This window comes from Hemiscyllium ocellatum, chromosome 11, assembly GCF_020745735.1.
Source record: "Hemiscyllium ocellatum isolate sHemOce1 chromosome 11, sHemOce1.pat.X.cur, whole genome shotgun sequence".
NCBI lineage: Eukaryota > Metazoa > Chordata > Chondrichthyes > Orectolobiformes > Hemiscylliidae > Hemiscyllium > Hemiscyllium ocellatum.
The window spans coordinates 32096546-32111444 of NC_083411.1; the positions used below are offsets into that span (position 1 = coordinate 32096546).

At 41.1% G+C, this 14899-nt stretch overlaps 1 protein-coding gene across 5 annotated transcripts in view; it reads left to right on the forward strand.

Annotated features, from left to right (window-relative positions):
- The window catches only part of stag2b (STAG2 cohesin complex component b), a 194831-nt gene that overhangs the window by 146399 nt on the left and 33533 nt on the right, over positions 1–14899 (forward strand). For all 5 annotated transcript variants that reach the window (XM_060832506.1, XM_060832505.1, XM_060832507.1 and 2 more), the window contains 4 exons: positions 6543–6717; positions 10086–10225; positions 10710–10811; positions 11438–11586. In XM_060832506.1, coding sequence (XP_060688489.1) covers positions 6543–6717; positions 10086–10225; positions 10710–10811; positions 11438–11586 — 566 coding nt within the window. The remainder of the gene's footprint in view (positions 1–6542; positions 6718–10085; positions 10226–10709; positions 10812–11437; positions 11587–14899) is intronic.

Consider the following 14899-nt stretch of genomic DNA (forward strand, 5'->3'; position numbering starts at 1 on the left):
TGGTGCGTTGTCCATTCCTTTTATTCCAATTTGCATCATGACGTTCATACCACGGCTTTACAGCTCTATGCTGACCCAAGTCTCAGCTTGTTATCTTGTTTGTGAAATCAAAAAGCAGTTGTAGAGTGGGATTACACAGGATTCTGGATAAGAGAAAGATCAAGAGGAAGGAAAATGAAGCAAGTGCATAAAAGAATGAGCAGTTAAGCAAGAGAGAACTTAGTGAGGATCTGTTATTGGGGATCAGATATGTTAAAAGCATCTTGTGTAGTGTGTGCTTTTGCAATGTCAGTATTTTGGATCAGACTTTGCCAAACATACACTTCTGATTTGAACAAAGGGTGTCAGAAGTATGCTACTTCATATGTTTACACTTGTATATGCAAAGTTAAGTCACCCCCTGAAGAAAAAAAAACTATTTCGAAGCTAATGAGGTTAATCATTTCCACTGGGCATGTTTAGGAAGATGGGACTGGGATGTCATAGCAATTACAGTCACCTGGCTCAGGGATGGACAGGACTGGCAATTTAATATTCCAGGGGAGAGATGCTAGAGGAAGGAATGAAAAGGGGCCAAGAGGGGAGGGGGAGCGGTGTTTTTGATTCGGGATAACATTATGGCTGTATTTAGGGAGGGTATACATGGGAATATGTCGAGGGAGGTTATTTGTGTGGAACTGAGAAATAAGAAAGGGATGATCACTTTATTGGGATTGTATTGTGGACTCCCCAATAGTCAGCAGGAAATTGAGAAACAAATTTATAAGGAGATCTCAGTTATCTGATTATGGTAGGGGATATTAACTTTCCAAACATAGGTGGGGACTGCCATAGTGTTATGGATTTAGATGGAGAAGAATTTGTTAAGCATGTACAAGAAAATTTTCTGTTTCAGTAAGTGAATGTACCTACTAGCAAAAGTGCAAAACCTGACCACCTTTTGGGAAGTAAGGCAGGGCAGGTGACTGAGGTGCCCATAGGGGAGCAATTTGGCTCCAGCACCCATAATTCTATTAGTTTTAAAATAGGAATGGAAACTGACAGAGCTGATCTAAAAGTTAAACATTCTAAATTGGAGGATGGACAATTTTGACACTATTGGGCAAGAACTTTCAAAAGCTGATGGGGTATGGGGTAAGTCAGATGTTTTCAGGTAAAGGGATGCTGGAAAATAGGAAGCCTTCAAAAATGAGAGAACGCAGGTCCAGAGACACATGGTTCCTGTAGGGTGAAGGGCAAGGCTGATAGGTATAGGCAATGCTGGATGACTAGAGAAATTGAGGTTTTGGTCAAAATAAAGATGAAAGCATATGTCAGATATAGATAGCAGAGATAGAGTGAATCCCCAGAAGACTATAAAGACAGTCGGAGTAAACTTAGGGGGGAAATGAGAAGGGGAAAAAAGATAGCTTTGGCAAATAGGGTTAAGGAGAATCCAAACGATTTTACAAAGATATTAAGGATCAAAGGGTAACTAGGGAGAGAATAGACCCCCTCAAAGATCAGCAAAGCTGCCTATGTATGGAACCACAGGAGATGGGGATACTAAATGAGTATTTAGCATCAGTGTTTCCTGTGGAGAAGGACATGGAAGAAGTAGAACATGGGTAAATAAACGTGGTATGATCAAAAGTGACCATATTACAGAGAAGGTGTTGCTAGACAGTTTAAAATGTATAAAGGTGGATACATCCCTAGGACCTCATCCAGATGTATCTGAGAACTTGGTGGGAAACTCGGGAAGTGAGTTTTGGGCCCATTGCTGAGATATTTGTATCATCAATAACTATAGGTTATTGTAGGTGCCATAAGACTGGAGATTGGCTAACATGGTGCCACTATTTAAGAAAGGTGGCATGGAAAAGGCAGGGATCTCTATACCGGTGAGCCTGATATCGGTGGTGGGCATGTTGTTGGAGGGAATCTTGAGGCACAGGATTTTACATGTGTTTGGAAAGGCAAGGACTGATTAGGGGTAGTTAATGTAACTTTGTGCATGGGATGTTGTATCTCACAAACTTGATTGAGTTTTTGAAGAAGTAACGAAGAGGTTTGATGAGGGCAGAGCAGTGGACGTGATCTACATGACTTGAGTGAAGCATTTAACAAGGTTCCTCATAGGAGACTGGTTAGCAAGATTGGGTCAGGTGAAATACAGGGAGAACTAGCCATTTGGATATAGAGCTGGCTGGAAGGTAGGAGACAGAGGGTGGTGGTAGAGGATTTTGTTTCAGACTGGATGTTTGTGACCAGTGGAGTGCCACAAGGATTGGTGCTGGAACCACTGCTTTTCGTTATTTCTATAAATGATTCAGGTGTGAATGTAGGAGGTATAGTTATTAAATTTGCAGATGACCTCAAAATTGGAGGTGTAGTATACAGTGAGGAAGATTATTTCAGAATACAATGGGATCTTGATCAGATGTGCCAATGGGCCAAGGAGTAACAGATGGAGTTTAATTTAGATGATTGTGAGGTGCTGCATTTTAGAAAGGTAATTAAGGGCAGGACTTATACACTTAATGGTAAGGTCCTGAGAAGTTTTGCTGAACAAAGACTTTGAAGTGCTTTATCGTAGTTCCTTGAAAGGGGAGTTGCAGGTAGACAGGTTTGTGAAGAAGGTGATTGGTATGCTTGCCTTTATTGATGAATTCACTCAGTATGGGAGTCAAAAAGTGTGGTGCTGGAAAAGCACAGCAGGTCAGGCAGCATCTGAGGAGCAGGAGAGTCAACATTTCAGACATAAGCCCTTCATCAGGAATGTGGGAGGAGGCAAGGGAGCTGAGAGTTAAATGGGACAGAGGCTGAAGGGGAAGGTAGCATGGAAGGCGATAGGTAGATTAAGATGGGGGATGATGGTGATAGGTTGGAGCAGAAGGTGAAGTGGATAGGTGGACAGATAGGACGGTTTAGGAGGGTGATGCCAAGTTGAAGGGTTGGATCTGGGATAAAGTGGGAGAGGGGGATGAGGAAATTGGTGAAATTGACATGATTCCATGTGTTTGGAGGGTCCCAAGGTGGAAGATATGTTCTTCCTCCAGTCATCGGGTGGCTAGGCTTTGGTGGTGGAGGCCCAGGATGTGCATGTTCTTGGTGGAGTGGAAGGGGGAGTTGAAGTGGTTGGCCACAGGGCGGTAGGGTTGTTTAGTGCATGCGTCCCAGAGATGTTCTCTGAAACGTTCAGTAAATTGGTGTCCTGTTTCCCCAGTGTAGAGGGGACTACATCAAGAGCAACGGGCACAGTAGATGAGGTGTTTGGATGTACAGGAGAATCTTTGCTAGATGTGGAAGGATCCTTTGGGGCCTCAGATGGAAGTGAGGGGTAGGTGTGGGCGCAGGTTTTGTGGTGGCAACGGAAGGTGCCGGGAGTGGAGGGTGGGTTGGGCAGGGCGTGGCCCTAATGAGAGTGTAGTAGAGGGAATGCTGAAGGGGGTGGGGAGGGAAATATATTTCTGGTGGTGGGGTCTGAATGTAGGTGGCGTAAACGGTGGAGGATGAAGCATTGTATTCAGACATTGGTAGGGTGCAAAGTGAGGACCAGGGAGCTTCTATCCTTGTTGCAGTTCGAGGGGTGGGGTTCAAGGGTGGCGGTGTGGGAGGTGGAGTAGACGTGCTGGAGGGCATTGTTGACCATGTGGGAGGGCAAATTGTGGTCCTTGAAATAAGAGGCCATCTGGGATGATCTGGATTGGAACTGTTCCTCCTGGGAGCAGATGCGACAGAGGCAGAGGAATTGGAAGTAAGGGATAGTGTTTTTACAGGAGTTGCTGTTGGGGAAGGAGGTGGGTATCAAGTAGATGTCCATGTTGATTCGGTTGCTGGAAATGGAGATAGAAAGGTTCAGGAAGGGGAGGGAGGTATCAGAGATGGTCCAGGTGAACTTGAGGTCATGGTGGAACATGTTTGTGAAGTTGATTAATTGTTCAACCACCTCATGGGAGAATTAATTATCGGAGTTGGGAGGTCATTTTGCAGTTGTACATGACATTCATTAGGACACTTTTGGAATATAACTTTCAGTTCTGGTCTCCCTGCTGCAGGAAAGATGTTGTGAAACTTGAATGAATTCAGAAAAGATTGAAAAAGTCATTGCCAGGGTTGGAGGGTTTGGTTTGTAGGGAGAGGCTGAGTAGACAGGGGCTATTTTTCCTGGAGTGTCAGAGTTGAGGAATGATCTTAGAGAGCTTTTTAAAATCATGAAGGGCATTGATTGGGTAAATAGTCTTTTCCCTGGGGTGGGGAAATCCAAAACTAGAGGGCATAGATGAGAGGGGAAAAATTTAAAAGGAGCTTAAGGGGCAACTCTTTCACAGAGAGGGTGCTGCGAGTATGGAGCAAGCTGCCATAGAAAGTGGTGGAGGCTGGTACAGTTCCTACATTTAAAAGGCATCTGAAAAAGACACACGAAAAGGTTTTGGAGGCAGATAGGTCAGATACTGGAAGCTTAAGTCAATAGATGTGGAGCTGGAGAAGCACAGCAGGTCAGACCGCATTGGAGAGCAGGAAAGTCGACATTTCAGGCCAAGACCCATACTTGTGGTTGATCGACAACCAGAAAACAAAGCTTTGGGTTAAGAATGTTACTTAGGTTGGGAACATCTTGGAAGTGATGTACACAAATGGTCAATACTGATTCGACTGTTGTTTTCATTATATCGGTAGGCTGAATGAAGGAATCAGTTGTGGGATTTACTGATTGCATGTGGAAGGATTGTAAAAGACTGCAGTGGTTAGTTAAATGAAAAATGGTTAACACAAAGACACTGGAGGGTAGATGACAGAAATAGCTTAGGGCTTCAAATGCATAATTTGAATGCAGGTAATTTAGTAAATGTGAATATCTCTTTCAGGGTTAGTGTGTGGAGGATAAAACATAGTTTTAAACTTGTAGAAGTAATGATTAAGGCATAAAGTACTTTGTGAAGTTTAGAGTGCTCCATGCAAAAATACCATTAAACCCATATTGCAAGTGCACTAACAGTATCCGTTGATGCCAGAGATAGATTGGTTTATATATATAGATTCCCTTCAGTGTGGAAACAGGCCCTTCAGCCCAACAGGTCCATACCGACCCTCCGAAGAGCAACCTGCCCAGACCCATTTCCCTCTGACTAATGCACCTAACACTATGGGTAATTTAGCATGGCCAACTCACCTGACCTACACATCTTTGGATTGTGGGAAGAAGCCAGAACAAAACCACGCAGACATGGGGAGAATGTGCAAACTCCACACAGGCAGTTGCTCGAGGCTGGAATCAAACCTGGGTCCCTGGCACTGTGAGGCCACAGTGCTGCCCCAGCTAAGATAAGAAACCATGGCTGTGAGGAGCACCTTAAGATACCAAGGTACATACAGCTAAAAAGAATTCCATTGCAAGTTTTTAAGAGTAGGAAGATTTTGTCTGGACAAGCGAAGCAAGATGGGCTTAGGGGACAGTGGCAAAGAGTAAAAAAGTAATTTTGAAGTAAGCAGGAGAGAGAGAGAGAAAGACAGAGACAAAGAGAAATTGCTTTATAATAAAAATTGCTTACCATGCATGATGGCACAATTGATTGGGTATTTGAAAATTTGTTGAATATTTTGAAGCAGAAGAAGATACAAACTGATGCAGAGAGAACAATGCTGTTGGTTTTGGATCTCTCTCAACTCTGTATATTATAACTCTAATGCTATTCTTTTGAGGACTATAAACTGCAATGTTCAAATAAAGGAATTCTACCCAATCTCAAACCATGCTTAAAATCTGCTGAAAACTATTTTGCCTATTTTAAAATTGACTAGCAGGGTAAAAGCAATTATACTGTGGCCTTGAAGGATGAGTTTAATCTGTGATTAAGTTATATAATATGCTTTTGTTGCATAACACCATGTCCTCCAGCTTGCTATGGCAAATATTGGAAAAATGAATCACTCCTCTACCTTTTTGGAGACTGCTTTCTTAATTGATTTTCTTTCTATGGAATCATGCTATTTGCATTTTTACTTCCACAGAATCATAAAATCCCCACAGTGTGGAAACACTCTGCACAGCCAAAGAGTGGAAACAGACCCAGTTTCCCCACTGTGATACTTGTACCAGGAAATAGTTCAGTGCTGTAAATTCCATAGACAGCCTCTGTTTATCTTGAAGGGACTTAATGACTTTTATAGGTGCCTTACCTGTCCTGGTTGCTGATTTGAGATATAACCAACCAGGGCTTGTTGATTAAACATACTTGGGCAGTATTCTCTATCCAGTATTTTAGCTTGTAGTATCACTTTGGAATTTTAGCCAGTGTGAAGGACAAATCTCAAATCTGTGTTGGTAATCAATTATATTGGAAAGAATTTAATTTATTGACTGGAATAGTTGCCTCTTGAGAACAAAAAAAAGCCTCCTGCTTTACATTCTCATTGTTTGAAAAATAATGCATGTGGAGAAACACTTAAGTTTACTTCTAAATTCATGTTTCCTATGAGCTGCATATGATTGGTGCAATGACTATGTGTTCAAAATAGATTCAGTAACTTTCAGTAATCATTTCTGTTTTGTTTTGTAGGCTTTCACTATCTTGTGTGATATTCTGATGATTTTTAGCCACCAGATTATGTCAGGTGGACGTGAAGTTCTGGAACCTCTGGTATACACTCCAGATTCATCTCTACAGTCAGAGTTGCTCAGCTTCATCTTAGACCATGTATTTATTGACCAAGAGGAAGACAGCCAAAGTACAGGTGAGAGATATTATTTCCCTTACATTCATATTTATACTGATCCAGTGTGGTCTGTTATCTGGAGATCTTTTCCCATAATTCTCTAAAACTTAAGTATTCCTGAGAAAAGGGCACGTTTTCATCCTTTTCATTTTTCAATCATAGGGTACTTTGCAAGACTTCAAGGGGAAAACCAAAATTTATGCTGCATGAGAGGAGAGGGCTGATTGATTTTCAAATGGGCTCATTGCTGGAAGCCTTGCATTTGAAAGTGCCATCAGTGCTGATTGACTGTTAACAGCAATGTTTTGTTTTAATTTAAAATCAGGCAAATTGATTCTGATTGAGCTTGTAAATAGCTGTCACCTATCTTGTTGAGTTGAAACAAGTGCAGTACAACTGTACATTCTTTCTGTCTGCACAGAACAGAGCCTTGTGTATTTATGTGCACACCTTTCAGTCCACAGTATGACTGACAACCCAAAATCGGTTCTTTGCATGTTGTCCAATTTCTGTCTGAGTGATGGCAATCTGTGGGGTTCTTTACTACAGTGGGCTGTCAGGATGGGTCATTAGATTTATTCAAGGCTGAAACAGATTTCTAAACATTTAGGGCATCAAGGGTTATGGGATAAGGTAGGAAGACAGTTGAGGATTATTAGATCATCATTGATCTAATTGAATACTGGATGGGTCAAATGGACCACTTCTGTCCCTAACTTTAAGGCATAGGGAATATGTTGAATATTTTCTGTTTGAACATGAAGAAAGTGTTTTCAAAAGCATTACAAAAGTCTATGCAACAAAATTGTACCTCATGGGATAGGAAGGTTAGTGCAAACTAGATCAGCTTCAGAATAGCAAATAGAAACATAGTCAGCTGTTGCTGTTCAGTCCTCCAAAGGTAATTGTGAGAATCAGCGCTTTTTCTGATATACATATAGGTGCACAAAATTGATTTAGATTATTTGAATATGGAGTAAAATTTCAATATCTTCTCATGATGCCACAGAGCGCAAACGTAAGTCAATGCAAGGACACTGTTGGGATAGCAGAATGGATGGACAAGTGGCAGATCCTTTTCTGTATGAAAATCTATCAGGTGATAGTGCAAATAGAAATAAATCTGACAGCCAACACACAAACTTTTCAGTTTTTGCAGGATGCTGTAAATTGGGACATGATTATTAAAGGATACAAGACATTTAGGAAGAAGAGATAGCAGCTCTGTGTATTAGATTAGATTAGATTTCCTACAGTGCAGAAACAGGCCCTTTGGCCCAACAAGTCCACACCGACCCTCCGAATAGTAACCTACCAGACCCATGCACCTATCACTATGGACAATTTAGCATGGCCAGTTCACCTCACCCGCACGTGTTTGGACTGTGGGAGGAAACCGGAACACCCGGAGGAAACCCACGCAGATGTGGGGAGAATGTGCAAACTCCACACAGACAGTCGCCTGAGGGTGGAATCAAACCCAGGTCCCTGGTGCTGCGAGGCAGCAGTGCTAACCACTGAGCCACCGTACCGCCCATATTGTGCCATAACTATCTCTAATAGAGAGGAATGATCTAAGTTCAGAAACTCGGGGTGTGTAAACAGTTTGGGATGAAATTAGATGCACTGACGGCCTCAAGTCATTCTTGCAAATGTATGCAGGCACCTAGGATGGAGTGTATAGAAAAACACTGGGAGCTTGTCAGAAAGATATGGTGATTAACATGGTAGATTTTAATCTACACATTAACTGGGACAATCAGATGAGCAAAGGGGTCCTTGATGAAGAGTTCAAATGTTTTCAAATTAGTTTCTTAGGATAACAAGTTCTGAAGCCAACCATAAAGAAGACTCCATCAAACCTGGTATTGTCCAACAAGATTAACTCATGAGTAAGCATCCTTGGGTAGCTGCAGCTATAAATACAGTTAGCTTTACGTTAAGTTTGAGGCAGAACAGTAGGTGAAGACTAATATTTCAAGCTCAACTAAGGACAATTGTAGGGCGTGAAAGTTGATCTAACTGTAATGAACTGGAAAATTAAGTGAAGCAACGGGCCAATAGTGAATTCAATCACAAACATTTAAGATGACGTTTTAGAGACAAGCTTGGACAGGCAAGGCTTCTAACTGGTAGAAGACTTGATTTATTGAGACATGTAAGATCTTGAGGTATCTTGACGGTCCATGTAAACGGGATGTTTGTTCTTATGGAAAAATCTAGAGCTGGGATCACAGAGTTATGAGTCGTATAGCATGGAAACAAACTCTTCAGTCCACACTGACCATATTCCCAAACTAAATTAGTCCCACTTGTCTGCATTTGGTCCATATCTCTCCAAACCTTTTCTATTCATGTACTTATCCAAATGTCTTAAATGTTGCAACTATTCCTGCATCCACCACTTTGTCTGACAGTTCATTCCACATACTAATTGCTCAGTTTTTAAAAATAAAGTTGCGCCTCATGTCATTTTTAAAACTTTTTCCTTTCACTTTAAAAAAAAATATGCCCCTGAGTTTTGAATTCCCCCACCCTATGGAAAAGACCCTTGCTATTCATCTTATTTATGCCTGTCAAGATTTTATAAACCTCAACCTCCTGCACTCAGTGAAAAACGTTCCAGCCTATCTAGCCTATTTTTATAACTAAACTCTCCATTTCTGGCAATATCTGGAGCCACCAATCTGGTTTTTCTGAGTAATAATATTAATGATGGCTAATTCTTATTGGATATATTGCTGTAAGTTTGAACAACTGATGTCTGATCATGTAAAACCCACTGTTTGCAAATGTTTACCTTTAAACAGTTGAGTTCCTTAAATTTGAGTACTTTATCTTGTGGCTTCACACTATTAGCTGCTATGTTAAAGTTCTGCAAGCAGTAACTGCAAATGTAAAATACAAACTCCTTTTTCACTACTTATAAGCAGTGCATGAGGTATTCTGGAGATTCCCAGACAATCCTAGGGAATTTTGTAACTGAACCCTAAACTAAGTCCGATACAGGCTAGAGAAAGGGAGTGTCAGCCAGCGTTTCTATTTCAATTCAAGAATCAGTGTCCTGATAACTGAAATGGAATACAATCCAGCTTTTGTTCCTAAGCATTGACAATGGGAGAACATCAGCCAAAAGTTCTGCTGCTCACCATTTTCCTACTGGAAACTGACAGTGAATTTCAGTTAGGACCAAATGAGTCCCAGAAGTTGCATCCTTAAAGGTGATTACCTGAGGCTGTCCTATTAATAAAGAGCAAAGGGTCTTGTGGTACAGTAATTGTTTCCCCTTACCTCTGGGCCAGAAAGTCAAGTTTCAGTTTTTGGTGGCGTTCAACTTCTTAACTTCAAATTCATGAACTTTAATAACTATTATATGTGTTTTGCAGATGGACATCAAGATGATGAAGCTAGTAAAATTGAAGCTTTACATAAAAGAAGGAATCTTCTTGCAGCTTTCTGTAAATTAATTGTATATAATGTGGTGGACATGAATACAGCTGCAGATATTTTTAAGCAGTACATGAAGGTAGACATTTTTAACTTTATATCATAATCCCTTGTTTGAATGAAATTTTGCATGCAACAGAGTTGCAAACAAAAAAAGTGGCCTTTAGATTCACTAAACAAAACCTGTTAAAAGCAATGAAATTGGAGTTAGATTACTCTTTGTAAAACTTGTCAGCAAAATAGGAACAGGACAGATAGGTGTAAATTTTTTGTCCATTTCTATATATTTGTGCATAAATGTAACTTTCTAAAACGGATGGTCTTTATACTTAAACCATAAAGTGTTGTGCAACCTTTGATCCGTGAGCTATCGTTGAGAATAACAAATAGTTGCTGAAACAAATGTGTTGTGTATGCAAGACTTTCACACAGTGCAAATCTGTTCCAGTAATTAATTAGAAGTTTTGCATCTTGGATCGAATTCTCACAGCTTCAGTTTCAGAATTATAAATTAATAAGGTAATCCGTAATATTGACTAAAACCATGATTGTTTGCACTTTAGTATTACAATGATTATGGAGACATCATCAAGGAAACAATGAGCAAATGCAGACAAACTGATAAAATTCAGTGTGCAAAGACCCTCATACTTAGCTTACAGCAGGTAAGATTTAAACCTTTTTTTGGAAGAATAATAGGGCTACAAATTAGGGAGTGTTTTTTTTAAAAGAAGGAATATTCAGAGTACATCAAGCACTGGACTTAAATGGGTGATTATTATTCTATTATCAGTATGTTGAATAAGGTGATAAAGGTTAAACTTTGGAAAGTCGTTTAATGGGCTATCATTTAGTAGCATGATCCATTTATGTGTATGATTTTGTGATAATGTTTCAAATGTCATGTCTTGAATGAAGTGTGTAAACATAAGAATTGTTTCAATCTAAATATTGCATTTTTGCATTTAATATTTGCATCTTCACTTTCATCGATACTGTTTACTTATTTGAAATGGTAGTATTCTTCAGTACATTAACCAGAGCTACATCTAAAACTAATTTGATTTAGGTTTGATACTGTTCAAAAACGTCAGGTGAAGAAAATAGTGTGCTGGGTGGGAAAGACTGAGTGGGCAAATAACAGGGAATTGATTAAATTTGTTAATCAGCAAAGCATCCTTATCAACTTAATGGACTCCTTTATTTCTCGGCATTACACATATTTCACATTTTTTCAGTGCTCATGACTTACATTGTATTCACACTGATTTTTTAAAAAAATTCCTTACAGTTGTTTAATGAGTTAGAACAGGACCTTGGACTTAATTTTGATCGAACAGCTCCTGGATTTAGTGGAGTAAAAGAACTTGCTCGGCGTTTCTCACTAACATTTGGCTTAGATCAGCTAAAAACCAGGGAAGCTGTAGCAATGCTGCACAAGTAAGTATTTGCTATGTGCATTTAATTTTAGTTTCTTTGGAAGGCATTTTTTTTCTGGTGGTAGGAAAAGCACAAAATAAGGGCTTTGTGTTCATACAGTTCCTTTCATGCAGGAAAAATTTCCTTAGGTGCTTTACAGCAACAGCATCAGATAGAAATTTGATACCCGGGAATGTCAAGATGTCATTGTGTCGTAGAGCCACTGTAGGTCAAGTAGCACTGGAGTAGAGGATGAAAAGGCTTAAGATAGAATACAGGCAGTACATCTTTACATGAATTGAAGTTTACTGGTGTGAGGATGACTGGAATAGCATGTTCTGATTATTCTGAATTTAGCAAAGTTATTGAGGGTTTCAGCAACAGATGAGCTGAGGTGGAGTGAAGACGAATGATATGATGGAGATGGATGGTTTGTTAAGAGAAAACAGGATTGGGAGCCAAACTCAAGGTCAGGCCCACTTCTTCTTCAGTTTTGTTATAAATATTCTTTCTTGGATTTTCCCCACTTAAGATCATAAGAAATAGTAGATTAGATTAGACTAGATTAGACTTAGTGTGGAAACAGGCCCTTCGGCCCAACAAGTCCACACCGACCCGCCGAAGCGCAACCCACCCATACCCCTACATTTACCCCTTACCTAACACTACGGGCAATTTAGCATGGCAAATTCACCTGACCCGCACATCTTTGGACTGTGGGAGGAAACCGGAGCACCCGGAGGAAACCCACGCAGACACGGGGAGAACGTGCAAACTCCACACAATCAGTTGCCTGAGTCGTGAATTGAACCCGGGTCTACAGGCGCTGTGAGGCAGCAGTGCTAACCACTGTGCCACCGTGCCGCCCGAATAGTAGTGGAAGTAAGGCCATTTGGCCCATGAAGTCCACTCTGCATTCAATCATGGCTGATGGGGCATTTCAACGCCACTTAGCTGCACTCTTCCTGTGTCCCTTAATTCCTTGTGATATCAAGTATTTATCAATCAAAGCCTTGAAGACATTTAATGTTCTGGCCTCCACTGCGCTCCATGGCTGTGAATTCCATCGGCCCACCACTGTCTTGTTGAAGAAATGACTCCTCATTTCCATTCTAAATTGACCCCTCTAATTCTAAGGCTGTGTCCACGAGTCCTAGTATCCCTGCCTGATGGAAACAATTTCCCAGCATTCACCCTTTCTAAGCCATGCATTATCTTGTAAGTTTCTATGAGGTCTCCCCTTAACATTCTAAACTCTAATGAATACAATCCCAGGATCCTCAGCCGTTCATCGTGTGTTAGACCTACCATTCCAGGGATCATCTGTGTGAATCTCCGCTGGGCACACTCCAGTGGTCAAGTATATCCTTCCTGTGGTGTGGGGCCCAAAACTAGACACAGTATTCTAAATGTGGTCTGACCAGAGCTTTATGAAGTCTCAGCAAATTTCTGCTTTTCCATCCCAACCCTCTTGAATTAAATGACAACGTTACATTTGTTTTCTTAACCACGGACTCAACCTGCAAGTCAACCTTCAAAAAATCCTGTACTAGCACTCCCAGGTCCCTTTGTACTTTGGTTTTTTGAATTTTCTCTCCGTTTATAAATAGCCTTTGCCTGTGTTCTTTTTTCCAAAGTGCAAGACCTCGCAGTTACTGACATTAAATTTCATCAGCCATTTCTTGGATCATTCTCTTACACTGTCTAATTCTTTCTGTAGCCTCCCCTCATCTGCAGAACCACCTGCCTGTCCACCCAACTTTGTACCATCGGTGAATTTTGCCAGAATGCCCCCAGTCTCTTCCAGGTCATTAATATATAAAGTGAACAACTGCAGCCCCAACACTGAAACCTGCGGGACACCACTTGTCACCAGCTGCCATTCTGAAAAAGAGCCTTTTATCCCAACTCTTTGGCTGTCTGACAAAAGACAGTCTTCAATCCATGCCAGTAGCTCACGTCAAACACCATGGGCCCTCACTTTACTCAGCAGCCTCCTGTGAGGTACCTTACCAAAGGCCTTTTGGAAGTCTAGGTAGACAACATCCACTGGGTTTCCCTGGTCTAACCTACTTGTTATCTCTTTAAAGAATTCTAACAGGATTGTCAAGCACTTTGTCACTGCACTTCCAAGAATTTAGAAATCTCGTCCTTAACGATGGATTCTAGAATTTTACCTACTGCTGAGATTAGGCTAATCATCTTTTGTCTTGATCCTTTCTTGAACAAGGGGATTATAAGAGAGTTTTCAATCATCTGGGACTTCCCCTGACTCCAGTGATTTTTGAAAGATTGCAACCAATGTCTCCGCTATTTCTTCAGCCATTTCCCTCAGAATTCTAGGATGTAACCCATCCGGGCCAGGAGATTTATCAATTTTTAGACCTTTTAGCTTATCAAGTATTTTTTCTTTTGTAATGGCCACCATAATCAACTCTGCCCCTTGACTCTCCTTAATTGTTGGGATATTGCTCATGAATTCCACTGTGAAGGCTGACACAAAGTATTTATTAAGTTCTTCAGCTATTTCCTTATCTCCCATCACTAGCCTTCCTATATCAATTTGGAGTGGCCCAATTTCTACTTTTGCCTGTTGTTTGTTTCTATGTATTGAAACAAACTTTTAGTATCATTTCTAATATTACTGGCTAGCTTACCTTCATATTTGATTCTCTCCTTTTCTTCTCTCTTTGTTATCCTCTGTTTGTTTTTGGGAAATCAGAAGATTGGGAAGATTACAATGCTCTTGGCCACTTTATAGGCTCTCTCTTTTCCTGTGATACATTTCCCAGCCATGGTTGTCTAATCTCTTTTCTCTCTCTCTGTCCTCTCTCTCTCTCTGTCTCTCTGTCTCTCTCTCTCTCTCTCTCTCTCTCTCTCTCTCTCTGTCTCTCTCTCTCTCTCTCTCTCTCTCTCTCTGTCTCTCTCTCTCTGTCTCTCTCTCTCTGTCTCTCTCTCTCTGTCTCTCTCTCTCTGTCTCTCTCTCTCTGTCTCTCTGTCTCTCTCTCTCTGTCTCTCTCTCTCTGTCTCTCTCTCTCTGTCTCTCTCTCTCTGTCTCTCTCTCTCTGTGTCTCTCTCTCTCTGTCTCTCTCTCTCTGTCTCTCTCTCTCTGTCTCTCTCTCTCTCTCCCCGCCCCCCCCCCCCCCCCCCCCCCCCCCCCCCCCCCCCCCCCCCCCCCCCAAAATAATCTTTCCTTTCTTTGGGATGAACCTCTGGGTGTAATTGAGGATACAGTACAGAAACTCCTGCCATTGTTGCTCTACTGTCTTCCCCACTGGGCTCTTCTTCCAGTCAGAGATGACTGGCATGGGGAATTGCAATGATGAGTTACTGG